At 44.5% G+C, this 15,484-nt stretch overlaps 1 protein-coding gene across 3 annotated transcripts in view; it reads left to right on the top strand.

The window, feature by feature from the left end:
• Positions 1 to 15,484, top strand: part of mrps35 (mitochondrial ribosomal protein S35) — an 87,840-nt gene that overhangs the window by 17,133 nt on the left and 55,223 nt on the right. For all 3 annotated transcript variants that reach the window (XM_070900405.1, XM_070900404.1, XM_070900403.1), the window contains exons 6-7: positions 11,644 to 11,753; positions 14,388 to 14,457. In XM_070900405.1, coding sequence (XP_070756506.1) covers positions 11,644 to 11,753; positions 14,388 to 14,457 — 180 coding nt within the window. The remainder of the gene's footprint in view (positions 1 to 11,643; positions 11,754 to 14,387; positions 14,458 to 15,484) is intronic.

Below are 15,484 nucleotides of genomic sequence, written 5' to 3'. Positions count from 1 at the left end.
TTCGGGGAAGTTTTGCTTGGTGGGCTCGGAGAAGGAAGGGAAGAGGCAGAGGCAGTCGAACGGATGGTCTCCATCGTAGAGATAACGAAGTCCATGAGCTCCTCACACTTATTGTCGGAGGTGAGGGTGGAGACTGGGGAAAGAGGTTTAAAAAGACGACTTGCAGTGGCGAATAGAAGCCGGGGTTTATCTTTACATTCCAGAATGATTCTGGAATAGTGAGCAATTTCGGCAGATGAGAACAGGCCAATAATGCTTTACATGGTCTATCCAGATCTGGCGGTGAAAGGCTAAACCAGTTGTCAGCCATATCCATTCAAGTCTCCGTCCCTTGGATTTAAGGAAGTGAAGATCAGGGCTGTACCAAGGAGAACGGCCATGGTGAGCGAGAGTAATTGTTTTAATCGGGACTAGGGCATCGAAGATGGTGGTGAAGATGTGATTGAGAAGATCGATAGCTACAGAAATGTCTTGGTAAATGGAGGGCCAAAGGCTGGATAGTTGGGAGTTGATAAGTGCAGTTGTAAGAGAATTGGGAGAGAGTTTTTTCCAGGGGCGGACATAGAAGGAGGTGGGTTGGGGGGGTGGGGTGGAAGGGGGATTGGTGTGAGAGCGATACGAAGAACTGGCCTTAGAGATGGCCTTATCTGCGATTGACATGATGGGATTAGCGAGGCCACGAGAGATGGCAAAGTTGAGGGGGTGCCTGTGAATGTGGGTTGGGTAGTTTACATGGAGGGAGAGATTAAGGGAGGATAGGAGACTAGTGAACTCAAATGAGAGAGACCATGATATATTGAGATGGAGGTTGAAATCACAGAGCATGAGAAGTCGTTTGGTGCAGTGGATGGAAAGTAGTGAAGAAATAACGCTAATAAAATTTTTATGGTACTTGGTGGCCGGTAGCACTGGAGGAAATAGAAAATGTGACATCATAATCAAAACAGAAAGGAGCGGCACAACTCGAGGAAATTAAGTGTCTAGCTATCCGTGTTAAGCTTGACTCAGTAAGGATTTAATATTAGTGCAAGTCAAAGAAAAAGGAGCTAAGTCATTAAATTCTGACTGCAAAGATGCTAATAACTGATAAATAACTAAGTAATTAATAACAGTAACTAATTACTAATTTATTTAACATCAAGCTAAATCCACCTATTTAATAAATCTAGACCTCAAGTGGTCAATTAGTTCAAGAAATAAACTACAGATAACAAATTAATTTAAGACACGGCAGTGTGTTGGGCTTGTAATATGTGGGAGTTTGTGAACAACAAGACACTCCCAGACTGCCACATCTGCAAGAAATGTCTCTGTCTCGACACTCCGGCTCAGAGTTGTTGAACTGGAGTTCAAGCTCGAGACACTCTGACATATAAGGGAGGAGGAAGAATTACTGGAGAATTTACTCTAGTGTACAGTCACACGTTAGAGGAAAGCACAGATGCAGGAAGGGAAAGGTGTGACTGTCAGTCAGCTGGATAAGGGAACGTAGGAGAGCTAACTAAGAAGGTCCAGCAGACACTGCTCCTGTCTAGCAGGTACAAGTACTCTACCTGTAAGGATAAGTAGAAAGACTGTGGGAAGGACAGCCAGAATGCTGACCGGGGCACCGTGGAGCAAGAGACTGTCCAAGGGAAGGAGGTGCAGAGTAAAAAGGTTGTAGTTATAGGGGATTCTGTAATTAGTGGGATTGCTGGTTTGCCTTGCAGTAGGATTGTGAGTCCCAAAGGATGTGTTGCCAGGGTACGGGATATCTTGTAATGGCTGGAAAAGAATCTTGACAGGAAGGGGGAGGATCCAGTTGTTGTGCTCCATGTTGGAACCAATGACATAGAAACAATTAGGAAAGAGGTCCTGCTAAGGGAGTATCAGGAGTTATGAGCTAAATTGAATGATGTGCAAATTGGCGTAGGGACAAATGGATTAGGAAAGTCAACACGTGGCTGCTGTACTAGTTAAAGATAACAATAGCAGTAGAAAACAAAGGATGTAACTAGCAGTAAGATAGATACAGAATCTATATGGATTGAGTTTAAAAAATTAGGGATTCATCACTATACTATAGATAATTTGATGTCATTTTGAAGGGAATTAGAGGACGAAATATGTAGGCATATCTACAAGGTGAGTAGCAGGCATAGAAGAATAATCATGGAAGATTTCAACTACCCCCAAATAAACTGGCAGGAGGAAGTCGCGCAAAGAGAAGGGGAAATCTAATTTTTACAGTGTATACAGGACTTCTTTCTCACTCATATGTAAGAAGTCCAACAAGAAAAGAATCACTTCTGGATCTTGAAATGGGTAATGAACCACAACAGATAGAAGAAGTCAAAGTAGGAGACTATCTTCATGGTAAGGTTCAAGATTAGGAATGAGAGTGACATGAGTAGGACAAAGACGAAGGTGATCGATTGGAAAAGAGCAAATTATGAGGAAATGAGGATGGAACTCAAGGTAAACTGGGAGAAAATCTTGAAATATATTGGGAAATATAAAAAAAAACGGGTAATCAATAGAGCTAGAGAAATATATTCCACTAAAAGCCGAAAACAAGCATGCTTAATTATGGGGCACCGTGGATGAAAAAGAACTAAAGGGAATCTTTAAATTGAATCTAAAGAAAAAGATGTGCAAGAAGTATTTGGATACTAAAGGAGAGAAGGACAAAAGGGAATACAAGAACTTAGGAGAGAATGTTTTTTTAAAAAAAATCAGGAAGACAAAGAGAAATTACAAAATCAAATTATCAATGAATATAAAAAGAAATAATGAAGTGTTCTACAGATACATAAATAACAAAAGGAAAATTAAAGTAGGGATAGGGCCACTAATGGATGAGCCAAGGTAAACTCAGAGGAAATGGCAGAAGTATTGAATAACTATTTCATCTCAATTTTTATTAAATAAGCTAAGGACACTTCATGAGAGGAAGAGCTTGAAGAGAACCTTAATACAGTTAGGATAGAAGGGGAGAAAATAATTGACGAGCAAAACTGAAAGAGGATAAAACTCCAGGTCTGGATGGTATGCACCCACGCATACTCAAGGAAACTAGGAATGGAATAGCAGGGACAAAAGTTTCATAGGAGAGGGATAGTGCTAGGCACAAGCATCTTCAGCTGATTAATCAATGACCTTCCCTACATCATAGGGTCAGAAGTGGGGTTGTTCGCTGATGATTGCAGTGTTCAGTTCCATTCGCAACTCCTCAGAAATGTAGCCATTCATGCCTGCATACAGCAGGACCTGGACAGTATTCAGGCTTGGGCTGATAAATGACACACACAAGTGCCAGCCAATGACCATCTCCAACAAGAGAGAATCTAAACAGCGCCCCATGACATTTAACAGCATTACCATTGTCGAATCCCCCATCATCATTATCCTGGGATCACCGTTGACCAGAAACTTAACTGGACCAGCCACTTAAATACTATGGCTACAGGAGAAGGTCAGAGGCTGTGTATTCTGCAGCGAGTGTCTCGCCTCCTGACTCCCCATAGCCTCTCCACCACCTAAAAGGCACAAGTCAGGGCGGTGATGGAATACTGTCCACCTGCCTGGAAGAGTGCAACTCCCAACAATCGAAGTTCGACAACATCTAGGACAAAGTAGCCCGCTTGATCAGCACCCCATCCACTACAGGTTGAACCTCTCTTATCTGGGACTCCCTTATCCGGCACCATCCCTCGTCCGGCAACATTCCTCGTCTGGCAACATTCCCGGGTGGCACATGTGCAGAACTCCGACCCATATCCCCGCCACCACCGCCCCCCCCCCCAGGTTTCCCATTTCTTTTTTAGGCACAACGGTGATACCTTTTCTTTCTGATTTAATTAAATCATTCACCTAAACAGAAAATCAACATGCTTACTAGAAAGAAAGTGATCAGCAATAGCAGAAACCCCCTTAACCTAGAACACCTCGGGACCTGCTGGGCCCGTCGACGCCTCGGGGCCCTCTCGATCCGCTGACGCCTCGGGGCCCACTCGGCCCACCGACCTCCTCCCCTTGTGCCCCCCCACCCCGACCTCGGACGACCTCCTCCCCTCATCCGGAAAAATCCTTCATCCGGCACAGGCCAGGTCCCAAGAGTGCCGGATAAGGGAGGTTCAACCTGTACCTCACTCCTTTCGCCACGGGCGCACCATGGCTGCAGTTATACCTTTATAGAAGATGCACTGCAGCAACTCGCCAAGGCTCCTTCAACAGCACCTCCCAAACCCGTGACTCCTACCACCACCTCCAAGTTCTCCTCCAAGTCACACGTCATCCTGATGTGAAGTATATTACTGTTCCTTCATTGTAGCTTGGTCAAAATTCTGGAACTCCCTACCTAATAGCACTGTGGGAGTATCTTCACAGACTGCAGCGGTTCAAGGTGGCAGCTCATCACCACCTCCAGAGCATTTGGGGATGGGCAATAAATGCTGGCCTTGCCAGCGCTGCCCACACCCCATGAATGAATAAGTTTTTTTTTTAATCCAATAAGGAGAAATTTCTTTACTCCGAGAGGTTAAAATTTGGAACTTGCTATCGCAGGAAGTGATTGAGACAAATAGTTTAGATGCTTTCAAAAGGAAACTGGACAATCACATGAGAGAAAAGAGACTAGAAAGACTTGCTGAGAGATGGGAGGAGACTAGTGTGGAGTATAAACACTAGCACAAACTAGTTAGACCGAATGGCCTGTTTCTGTGCTGTATATTCTATGTAATTGTTTTCTGCAAAACCTCCTGGTATTTACTGTATATAAAGGATTTGGAGCTAAGGACCGAAACATAGCTATCTTAAATTTGCAGGTGACAGCAAATTCTATTGGGGAAGTTGTTCAAACCAATGGTAACAGGCAAACCATACAAAGGGATCTGGATAAGTTGGTAGGCTGGTTGATGAATAGGAAATGGTATTTAATGTCGATAATTCCAAGATAATGGGCCCAAGTTTCCACACGATAAAAAACGGGCGCCCCTCCGAGCTGGGCGCCCGTTTTTCGCGCCTAAAACGGCGCCTAAAAAAAACCTCGCAATTTTGGAGCGTTCTGCAGCTCCTTGTCTGCTTGGCGAGGTGCCCAGGGAGGCGGAGCCTACACTCGCACCGATTTTGTAAGTGGGAGGGGGCGGGTACTATTTAAATTAGTTTTTTTCCTGCCGGCAACGCTGCGCGTGCACGTTGGAGCGTTCGCGCATGCTCAGTGTGAAAAAAACATTGGCACTCGGCCATTTTTGTAGCTCTTTGTAGCTGTTTAATTTTTGAACATTTTTTAATAAAAGCACATTGCCATCAGCACATCAGCACTTGCAGCCTTCTCACTGTCTCTTTCCCTCCTGCCCCGCGGGAACGAAACGGCTGCTCCCTTCTCCCCCCCCTCCCCTCCGCGGGAACAAACGGCTGTTTAATTCCCCCCCTCCCCCCCCCCCCCGCGGGAACGAAACGGCTATTCCCTTCCCCCCCCCCCCCCCCCCCGCGGGAACGAACGCCTGCAGAATTCTCTGTGCCTGAAGCACTTTCACACAGGTAGGAAGATGGTTTATTTAATCTTTTCTTTGCTTATAAATGTTTATTCAGGTTGGATTTATTTGTATAATATTTGTAAAAGTATAAATAAGGATTTATTGTAGAATTTAATGAGTTCTCTTCTCCCCCCCACCCTCCCCCCTCACCTCGTTCTGGACGCCTAATTTGTAACCTGCGTCTGATTTTTTAATGTGTAGAACAGGTTTTTTCAGTTCTACAAAAATCTTCACTTGCTCCATTCTATTTTAGTTTGGAGTACGTTTTCACTGTGGAAACTTTCAAATCAGGCGTCAGTGGCCGGACACGCCTCCTTTTGAAGAAAAAATTCTGTTCCAAAGTAGAACTGTTCTACCTGACTAGAACTGCAGAAAAAAAAATGTGGAGAATTGCAATTTCTAAGATAGTCCGTTCTCCACCAGTTGCTCCTAAAAAATCAGGCGCAAATCATGTGGAAACTTGGGCCCAGTGAGTCTAAGGAAGGGAAATAAACATTGGGATTATAAACTAAATGGTTCTATACGACAAGATGTAACTCATGAAAAGGATGTGGAGAATTGGTGGCTGGCTCACTGAAACAAACAGCATAATGTGCAGCAACAGTAAGGATAGCAAACTGATCTTGGAATGTATATCCAGAGGGATTGAATGAATATCCAGCAGCTGACGATAAGCCTTTGTCAGCCACACCTGGATAGTGTGTACAATACTGTACAACAGCAAAGATATCCAGGCATTAAATGCAGTGCAAAAGAGGCAACCAAACTGATTCCTTGCTTAAGGCATCTAAGAAGCATCAAGAGGTTGAAGACTTTGGGAATGTTTACTTTGCAGAGGCTCGGGGGAGATATTCAAGTATTCACCTCGATTATGTGTTTGAGATTGATGCAAATTCTATAGTTCTTTCGATCATCCTTGGTACTTCTTATCTTGGTCAGATATTATAGCCCTCCATTCAAACTTGACAGGACTTGGTGTACCCATCTCTAGCCATTAATTGTAACTAGATGCTAACTGAGAAATTATTTTGTCCTTGCAATGCAATCTTACAGTACAACAACAACTCACATTTATATAGCGCCTTTAACATAGTAAAAATCCCAAGGCACTTCACAGTAGCATTACCAAGCCACATGAGGAGAAATTATGGCAGATGGCCAAAAGCTTGGTCAAAGAGGTAGGTTGTAAGGAGCGTCTTAAAGGAGGAAAGAGAGATGGAAAGATTTAGGAAGGGAATTCCAGAGCTTAGGGCCTTGTCAGCTGAAAGCACGGCAGCCAATGGTGGAGCAATTAAAATTGGGGATGCTCGAGACCAGAATTGGAGGAGCGCAGATATCTCGGAGGGTTGGAGAGTTGGAGGAGATTACAGAGATAGCAAGGGGCGAGCCCATGGAGAGATTTTAAAACAAAGATGAGAATTTTTATATTGAGGTATTGCTTAACTGGGAGCCAGTGCAGGTCAGTGAGCACAGGAGTGATGGGTGAACGGGACTTGTTACGCGTTAGGACATGCTCAGCAGAGTTTTGGATGACCTCAAGTTTATGGAGAGTAGAAAATGGGAGGCCAACCAGGAGTGTGTTGGAATAGTCAAGTCCAGAGTACCCATAGTTCTTGGAAGTAACTCATTCTGCTTTCCCAGAGTTCAACCAGATTGTCAAACTCAATTTTTAGGACAACCCATGGCACTTTTAGGGCGCTTACAGATCACTCTACTACAAAATGTCCCTGTAGGGGAGAGTATGTACACTCTACATTGGGCAGTCATTGACCTAATCGGTAGGCGTAGATTTCTCAGTAACTTGCACTGGAAAATCTTAAATGTGGTGTTCGGTTTCCAGGTACCAAAAAACAATAAATGAGCTTAAATGTTGTATATAGAGCATAGTAACATGCGAGAAGCACACGTAAGCTGTTGTATTCAGTAAAGAAAGTGGTAAATGTTTATACTGAATTATGAACGTGGTAAACGTTAATACTGAATTGTAGGGCCAAGTTTCGAGCCGCGCCTAGAACGGCGCAGTTCCGACCGGGACGCCCGTTTTTCGCGCCACAAAGTGCGCCTAAAAAAAACCCTTCCTGCAGGTCCTCTGGCCCTCGGCGCGGCGCTGTAGGGGGCGGAGCCAGGTCCCTGCGCTGAAAACAGTGCCGGGACCTCTGCACATGCGCGCTACAGTTGGGCGTGCAAGTGCAGTAGCTCCAGGCGCCCGAAACTATGTGGGAGGGGCCCGAAGCACGCAGCCCCAAGCCCTGGCCAAATGGCCTCACTGGGGCTGCGTGAATAAGGCTCCTCCCACGGCCAGCTCCTGCTTCCTTCCGACCCGACTCGACTGCCGCTTCCCGCCCCCCGCCTCCAGACCCGACCCGACCCGACTCCAGCTTCCCCCCGGACCCGACTCCCGCCCCCTCCCCCACCCGGACCCGACCCGACTCCCGCTCCCCCCCCCCCCCGGACTGGATCCGACCTGACCTCCCTCCCCCTGACCTGACCCCCCTCCCCCTGACCTGACCTCCCTCTCCCACCACCCCCCCGACCCGACCCAATGCCACCTACCTGTAAATCTGGTGCTGGGGACGGGCCCTGCCCGAAGTCTCGGGCCCGGCCCGTTCAGCCTTCCCCCCCCCCCCCCAACTCCTTCTCCTCCCCCATCTCCTTCTCCTCCCCTCCCCCATCTCCTTCTCCTCCCCCCCCCCATCTCCTTTCCCCACCCCATCTCCTTTCCCCCCCCCATCTCCTTCCCCCCCCATCTCCTTCCCCCCCCATCTCCCCATCTCCTTCCCCCACCCATCTCCTCCTCCCCCCCCATCTCCTTCCCCCCCCATCTCCTTCCCCCCCCATCTCCTTCCCCCCCCCCATCTCCTTCCCCCCCCCCATCTCCTTCCCCCCCCCATCTCCTTTCCCCCCCCCATCTCCTTTCCCCCCCCCATCTCCTTTCCCCCCCCCATCTCCTTTCCCCCCCCCATCTCCTTTCCCCCCCATCTCCTTTCCCCCCCATCTCCTTTCCCCCCCATCTCCTTTCCCCCCCATCTCCTTTCCCCCCCATCTCCTTTCCCCCCATCTCCTTTCCCCCCCATCTCCTTTCCCCCCCATCTCCTTCCCCCCCCCCCATCTCCTTCCTTCCTCCCCCCATCTCCTTCCTTCCCCCCCCCATCTCCTTCCTCCCCGCCCCCCCATCTCCTTCCTCCCCGCCCCCCCATCTCCTTCCTCCTCCCCCTCCCCATCTCCTTCCTCCTCCCCCTCCCCATCTCCTTCCTTCCTCCCCCCCCCATCTCCTTCCTCCCCCCCATCTCCTTCCTCCCCCTCCATCTCCTTCCTCCCCCCCCATCTCCTTCCTCCCCCCCCATCTCCTTCCTCCCCCCCCCATCTCCTTCCTCCCCCCCCCATCTCCTTTCTCCCCCCCATCTCCTTTCTCCCCATCCCTCCCCCTTCTCCCCCTTCCCTTCCTCTGCTCCACCCCCTCTACCCCCCTCCTCCCCCTCCCCTCGCTGTCAGAAACACAGACACTGACAGACAGAGAATGAGAGACACACAGACAGAGATAGAGACACTGACAGAGACACACTGGGGTGGGGGGGGCATCCCAGCACGCTGTTGGAGGGCTCCCGGTGCTGCAGTCGGTAAGTAGAAAATGTTTTATTTATTGATTTTTTTTTTTAAATTTCTTATTAATTTTTTTTGATTGATTTATTGGTTGATTTATTGATGTATTTATCATTTATTATTGATGATGGCTCTTGATTTGTAAAACTGAAGTGTTTAATGTTTGTAAACTTCCCTTTAAACCCCCCCTCCCCCATTCCCTACGCCTAATTTGTAACCTACGCCTGATTTTCTAAAGTGTAGACAAGGTTTTTTCGAACGTACAAAAATCTTCACTTACTCCATTCTAAGTTAGTTTGGAGTAAGTTTTCACTGACGAAACTTTGAAAACAGGCGTAAGTGGCCGGACACGCCCCCTTTTGAAAAAAAAATTCTGTTCCAAAGTGAAACTGTTCTAACTGACTAGAACTGGAGCAAACTAAATGCCGAGAATTCCGAATTCTAAGATACTCCGTTCTACACCAGTTGCTCCTAAAAAATCAGGAGCAAATCATGTGGAAACTTGGGGCCGTAGTTTCCATTCTGGGAAGAGAATAAATAATGTATTCCGGGAGGAAGTTTGTTCTCTTTATTTAAGTAAATACTGTGACTTTCAATACTACATTTAGTTTTAGAAAATTAAAACCCGGCAAAATTTGGTCAATGTATTTTTTTTAAATACTTACTGGATAATGATCTTAGTTGGCAGTAGAGTTTAAAGAAATGTACTTTTTAAAAAAAAAAACAATTCCAAAAGACAAAGTAGGTGGTCTTAATTGAAGAAATAAGCAATTTGATGCAGTGTATGTAATCCTTCAAAACACTGTCCGGTTTTGTTTGGAAAAGAATTAGGTTTCATAACTAATGACAGATGGTAAGCAATTCCCTAATGTTCGGTGACTGCCTTTCCCTTAGATTAGATTGTGCACCAAAAATGTTAAAACAAAAATATTCAACAAATGTAAATTCATATAGTTAAGTGTTTGCAAATGGTTTGAGAGTTTTTAACACTGCAGCTCACATTTGAACAATGGCTTAAATTGTTCAAGTATATCAGAGAAACTTGCTCTCATTTTTTAAACTTGAGATGGGGGGGTCAATTTTAATCCTACCTGCTCGGCGGAAACCGGGCAGTTGAGCAGTTAAAACAGAGCAGAATAGTTACCCATTCAGAACTCTCCCCTTTCCCACCATCTATGATCTTAACCTGCAAGATTCTGCAGGCAGCTGAGTCGCCCACCTACAGCTGGCAGGATCCTCATGAATGTATCTCTATTAAAGTCTTTTAACCCACGCCTGAACAGGGAAGCCACTATTAGCTTTCCCTCCAGGTGCAAGCAATTTGGCAGCTGTTGGGAAGGATGAAAGAGCCCCAAAATGAAGTCAGACACTTTTCTTTTGTGAGATCAAGAGTCACAGGAGTGCTCGCCAGATTTTGCAGGAAGGTGCAACCTCTTGAAGCTCCATTCCTGACAGGCACCTACCAAGGGCCCCCTCTTCAACAGCCAGCAGCTGGAATAGGCTGTACACCGGCAGCAAATAAATGAGGCCTAGCAATTAAAATCGACGAAAGCCTCCTCCTGCTGCTGCTGCTGGCGGCCGGCCATTAACTTGCTGGAATGATTTCCCACCAGAAACCCACTCCCAAGTTAAAATCCACTTTGTTTATTATAATTGTATTTAGTAGGTATGCTATTGCATTGCTCATAGTGGGGGAAACAAAGGATATGTTTTTATAATATGGCTGTGCTAAGCCCTGCCAGAAACCACCCATCCTGCTCCCAGCAGTACCATTATTTACTACCACTCAGCAGGGTTTGTTTTCCCCCCTCGGCTCCTGCTTTTTCATTTTGTTTCTTTCTCTCTCCTCTTCCATTTCCTATTGAGGTAATGCCAGGTGTTCATTCTTTGGAGACAAACCACTAAACATGTTTTTTATATGAAGAAAGAAGCGGAGTCCTGGCCATGCAGTGGCTTTTGGGAATTGTTATCTTTGATATTGGAAAGAGACTCCTGAGCAGCCGAATTTTGTTTTGTACCAGTGCTGGTAGATAAGACCTGTGAACGTGGTTAGTCCACTGACCAGGCTGAAATTGTGAATTATGGCGTTGCTGAAATCCAGGATATTATTATCCTTGCTGTCGGTAGAGAGGGGAGACTGTTGCACCCAGTTCCTCGTTTTGTATCCAAATTCACATTTAAATACTCTTCCCTCTCAGACCAACCACTGGAAGCCAAGTATATTTTGTGTTACAATGGTATACATGCTATCATGACTATCCTAAAATGTGTTGATAAGATTGAGTCGAGGCTCAGTAACCTTATAATGGATGTATTGTTTTAACTTGGGGTTTATAAATATTGTTTTGACACATTTTTTGGATAGTGGAAGGGTTCTTATCGGATGATTAAACCAGGAATTATGTCAATCAGTCACATGTAAGAAAGATTGGCTTAGCTCGTCACCGTTTAACGATTGCACATCTGTAATTCTGGTTATATAATGTTTTCATGAAAATTGTATACATTTTCTTTTTATATTTTGAAGATTAGACTTTCGAATCTGAATTTGGATGACCATGCCAAGAAGAAACTCATTAGACTTGTCGGAAATCGATACAACAAAGATACAGATATACTTACCATTACGACAGACAGGTATAGTAACATGAAACAGATGTCAATTGTAAGAGCGATTAAGATCACCAAGCACTTAATCACTGTCTTCATTAAGAAGCAATAAACCCAAGTATCTAAAGTAGAGATCACAAAGTCCAGCAGTTTTTTTCCCCCCATAATATAATTGTGACGCTAGTCAAATACATTGCAGTTATTAATTGCTTTGTAGTTCCCAGCACTTATTTTTGCACCTTCCCTTCTATCCTATGTCTGCCTCTGGGTTATCTAGCATGTTTAGCTCAGTATTGTGAGTCAGGAAAGAAGAAAAATTGCAATCCCACTTTATACTCATTGACTTCTACATGGCATTCAACAATGTTGCCATCTCTGTCCACCTCCCTTGCCTCTTCTGTGTAGTCCATCTCCTTGGAACCACCCTTGCTTGGGTCCACTGCTATCTGACCAAAATTAGCCTGTACGTCTCTTGTATTGTTTTCTTCTCCCTCATGGTAACCTCGGGAGTGCCCCAAGACTCTATGGGCTCAAAATTGCCCAGGAGTTGCTCCTTTTTTTTTTTGGAGCTACTTGATTTTTCTGGAGTATCTTAAAAATCCCCATTTTGCACATTCAATTTGCGCCAGTGTAAGTGAGTTAGTTAGGATTTTTTTAGTTTATTTTAGTTTTTTTCAAAAGGGGGCATTACCAGCCATTTGGGCCACTTTGGACAGTTAATAGTTACTCCAAACTAACTTAGGTCAGCGATTGTGGCCACTTGTGGACGCACAGAAAACCCTTGCGGAGAGTTAAGAAATCAGCGCAGGTTGGTACTAATGGCTTGACTAAAGAATGTGAATAGGATCAAACAGCTATACAGGACATCATATGACAAACTTCGCAAAGTTAATTTACTATACAACAGAAGCATTCATGGAAACTTAAACTACAAAAATAAAAGAAGTAAAGAGACAAAACATAATTACATAATTTTTTTCAGATATCCAAATAAAAAATAGAAGTACTTCCTGCTCGTAATTCTTATGTAGGAAAGTAATTTCAACAGGGTTAAGGAAAGTCTTGAGTAAGCTCGTTAAAATTACTCGATAACTACACAGTTATCACACTCCCCCGCCCCGATCAAAACTCTCCCCGCACCAACCTGTTTGTTGTAGCCTTAGCGCGGGAAGGCAGCGGGCCGGCCTGTGCGGCAGGCCACCCGGCCCGGATAGGGGCAGGACGCATTGGGTCCCATGTTGCAGCAGCAGCATCATCATCATCGGCAGGAGCAACTGCGCATACGCGAACGCTCCAGTGCGCATGCGAAGAGCTGCCGGCACTGTTTTTCGCGCAGGGCCCGAGCTCCACCCCCTAATCGACAGACCACGCCATACCAAGCCATGGGAGAGGCCACAGAGCGGCCAGAATCCGGAGACATCTTTTTGGCGCTGTTTTCAGCCCACAAAGTCGCGCATCTCTGGTGAGTGCACCGAAAAAAATGGGTGGGCCAATTTTGAGCCCCATAATTCTACCCTCAATTCGACAACCACCATTGTGCTGTCCAATTGTTTGAATTTCATCAAAGCATGGATGAACCATAACTCTCTTCGGCATAATGTTTTCAAGATTGAAACCATCACATTTGGTTTGGCCAGAAACTCTTCCTCTTGGCCCTGACTCCAACCACTCCCTGGCTGCTTATTCAGGCTGAATCTAATGATGCGTTTTTTTGTTTCTTGTTCGATCTGGAAACTCTATTTCCTCAAAACTGCTTACTTCCACCTCTGTAGTATCCCCTGCCACAAACTTTATCCAACCCCCATTATCACTGAAACACTTACCCTATGCTTTTGTTACCTTGAGGCTCGACTTTTCCAAAGCCTTAGTTACTGGTTTGCTGAGCTACACTCCGCATAAGGTGTAACTTGCCAAAACCTGCTTGCTGTCCCACATGAAGTCCTGCTCACCCATCATTCCTGTCGTCATCAACTTGTTCCGGACCCCCAACGCACTGAATTTAAAATCTTCATCCTCATTTACAAATCCTTCCGCATCTTCACCTCTTAACCACCCCCTGCCACCCCCCCCCCCCTCCCCAACCGTGGAAACTTGCCAAATCATGTCCTCTTTCAAATGTTTTGACCCTACTCTCTGACACTCCTTAAACAGCTTTAATTGCTAACTCTCTGCCATCAAACGCTTCCTTAAAATCTATTGCTTCAACCATGATTTTTCTCATCTCTTTTAACTTTCCTGTTACTACTTGATGTTTATTCTCATTTAGGCACCGTGGCAAATTTACAAATGCTGTGAAAATGCAAGTTGCTGTAGGATTTAACTAAATAAAGATTAAGAACGCAAACCAAGGCAAGACAAAAATGAAAAGCAAAGCCACAGAAATAAGGAGAAAAATTGAACTGTAAAGAAGTGGAGAAAATATTATCTTCGGTTGCAGAATATTGAATTTTTAACCAGAAATTGAGCCCATCTTTACTTGACAAGTTTTGTCACTTAGCTAGGCTGCTTACTGAGGAACTATGTGGCAACATATTTCAGTATGCTTCAATAACTATTTTTGAATAAAAGAAAGAAACGTGGTTGAAAAGTGTAGCTTAACTTGTTTTAAAACAACTTTAATACTGTATGTGAGTTACATATATTGAATATTTTTCTTTTTAGATGCCCACTGCGGCGGCAGAATTATGATTATGCCATGTATTTGCTCACTGTTTTGTACCATGAATCATGGGTAAGTGAACTTATTTTGGAAAAGTGATCAACATTTGATATATTGAACTAATAATTCCTTTCAATTTCCATTTGTTGTGTATTATGCAAAAAAATTTCAATTTTTCACGTCTTCTATTACTAATTTTTATCTTGAAATGCTAGCTTAACTAATGTTACTCTGCATCTGTCTTGTAATGTACTTGCGTTAGAACAGCTTGATGCTAAGTACCAAAAGTTCCAGGGTTAGCAAGAATCTGAATTGCAGGCAGGTATTTTTTTTCTCTCTCATGATGCGCCTCTAAGTGCATTGTCATTTTACACTTTCAAACTCCATTATTGTCAGTGCTTAAACACTAATCTTTTATTACTGATAAGAAAAGCCATTACGCTGGTGGCAGGTGGAAACTTTCAATGCTAGCAGAGTGCTATTGGTGAAAGATTAGGAGATGACTTGTTTATTAACGGTAGGCAAATCCTTCATTCTACTGACTATAATGTTACTTGGATGGGGAGACCAGGTCATCTGATATTTTCATGTTGTGTGTGTTGTATTCTGAATACACAGGAAAGCCTTTGGTGAAATGGCTGCCTTTCTATTACCTTTCAGATCTAATATCAATAGTTAATGGAGGTGTCAATCAGTTCTAATTGTGCTTGATTTTTGTTAAACATTAATGAGCACTGTGACATATTTGATTTTCCATGGTCAGTATAATCTCTTTCCAACTAGCTTAAAGATGAGTCGAAACATATTGTTACAGGAGCTGCACCTGTCTGATGTTACACTTTCATGAGCATGAGTACTGTTAAATAATTGCACTATTTAGACATTAGTTATTGTAGTGAGCTGTGCAATAAGAATCGGTACAGTCATAATCCATGAGTTGATTGCCTAGTTAACAAAATACCAACATGCTGTACTGAGTGTAACTTTACTGTGTGATGAAAAAGTGGCATGAGAACATGCCCCACATGGTGTTCCATGGGAGAATGGATTTCTTCGTGATATTCCATACATTGGCAATAATCAATATTGGTATGCTCAA

This window comes from Pristiophorus japonicus, chromosome 15, assembly GCF_044704955.1.
Source record: "Pristiophorus japonicus isolate sPriJap1 chromosome 15, sPriJap1.hap1, whole genome shotgun sequence".
In the NCBI taxonomy this organism is placed as follows: domain Eukaryota; kingdom Metazoa; phylum Chordata; class Chondrichthyes; family Pristiophoridae; genus Pristiophorus; species Pristiophorus japonicus.
This window is presented reverse-complemented; position numbering and strand designations above follow the sequence as displayed.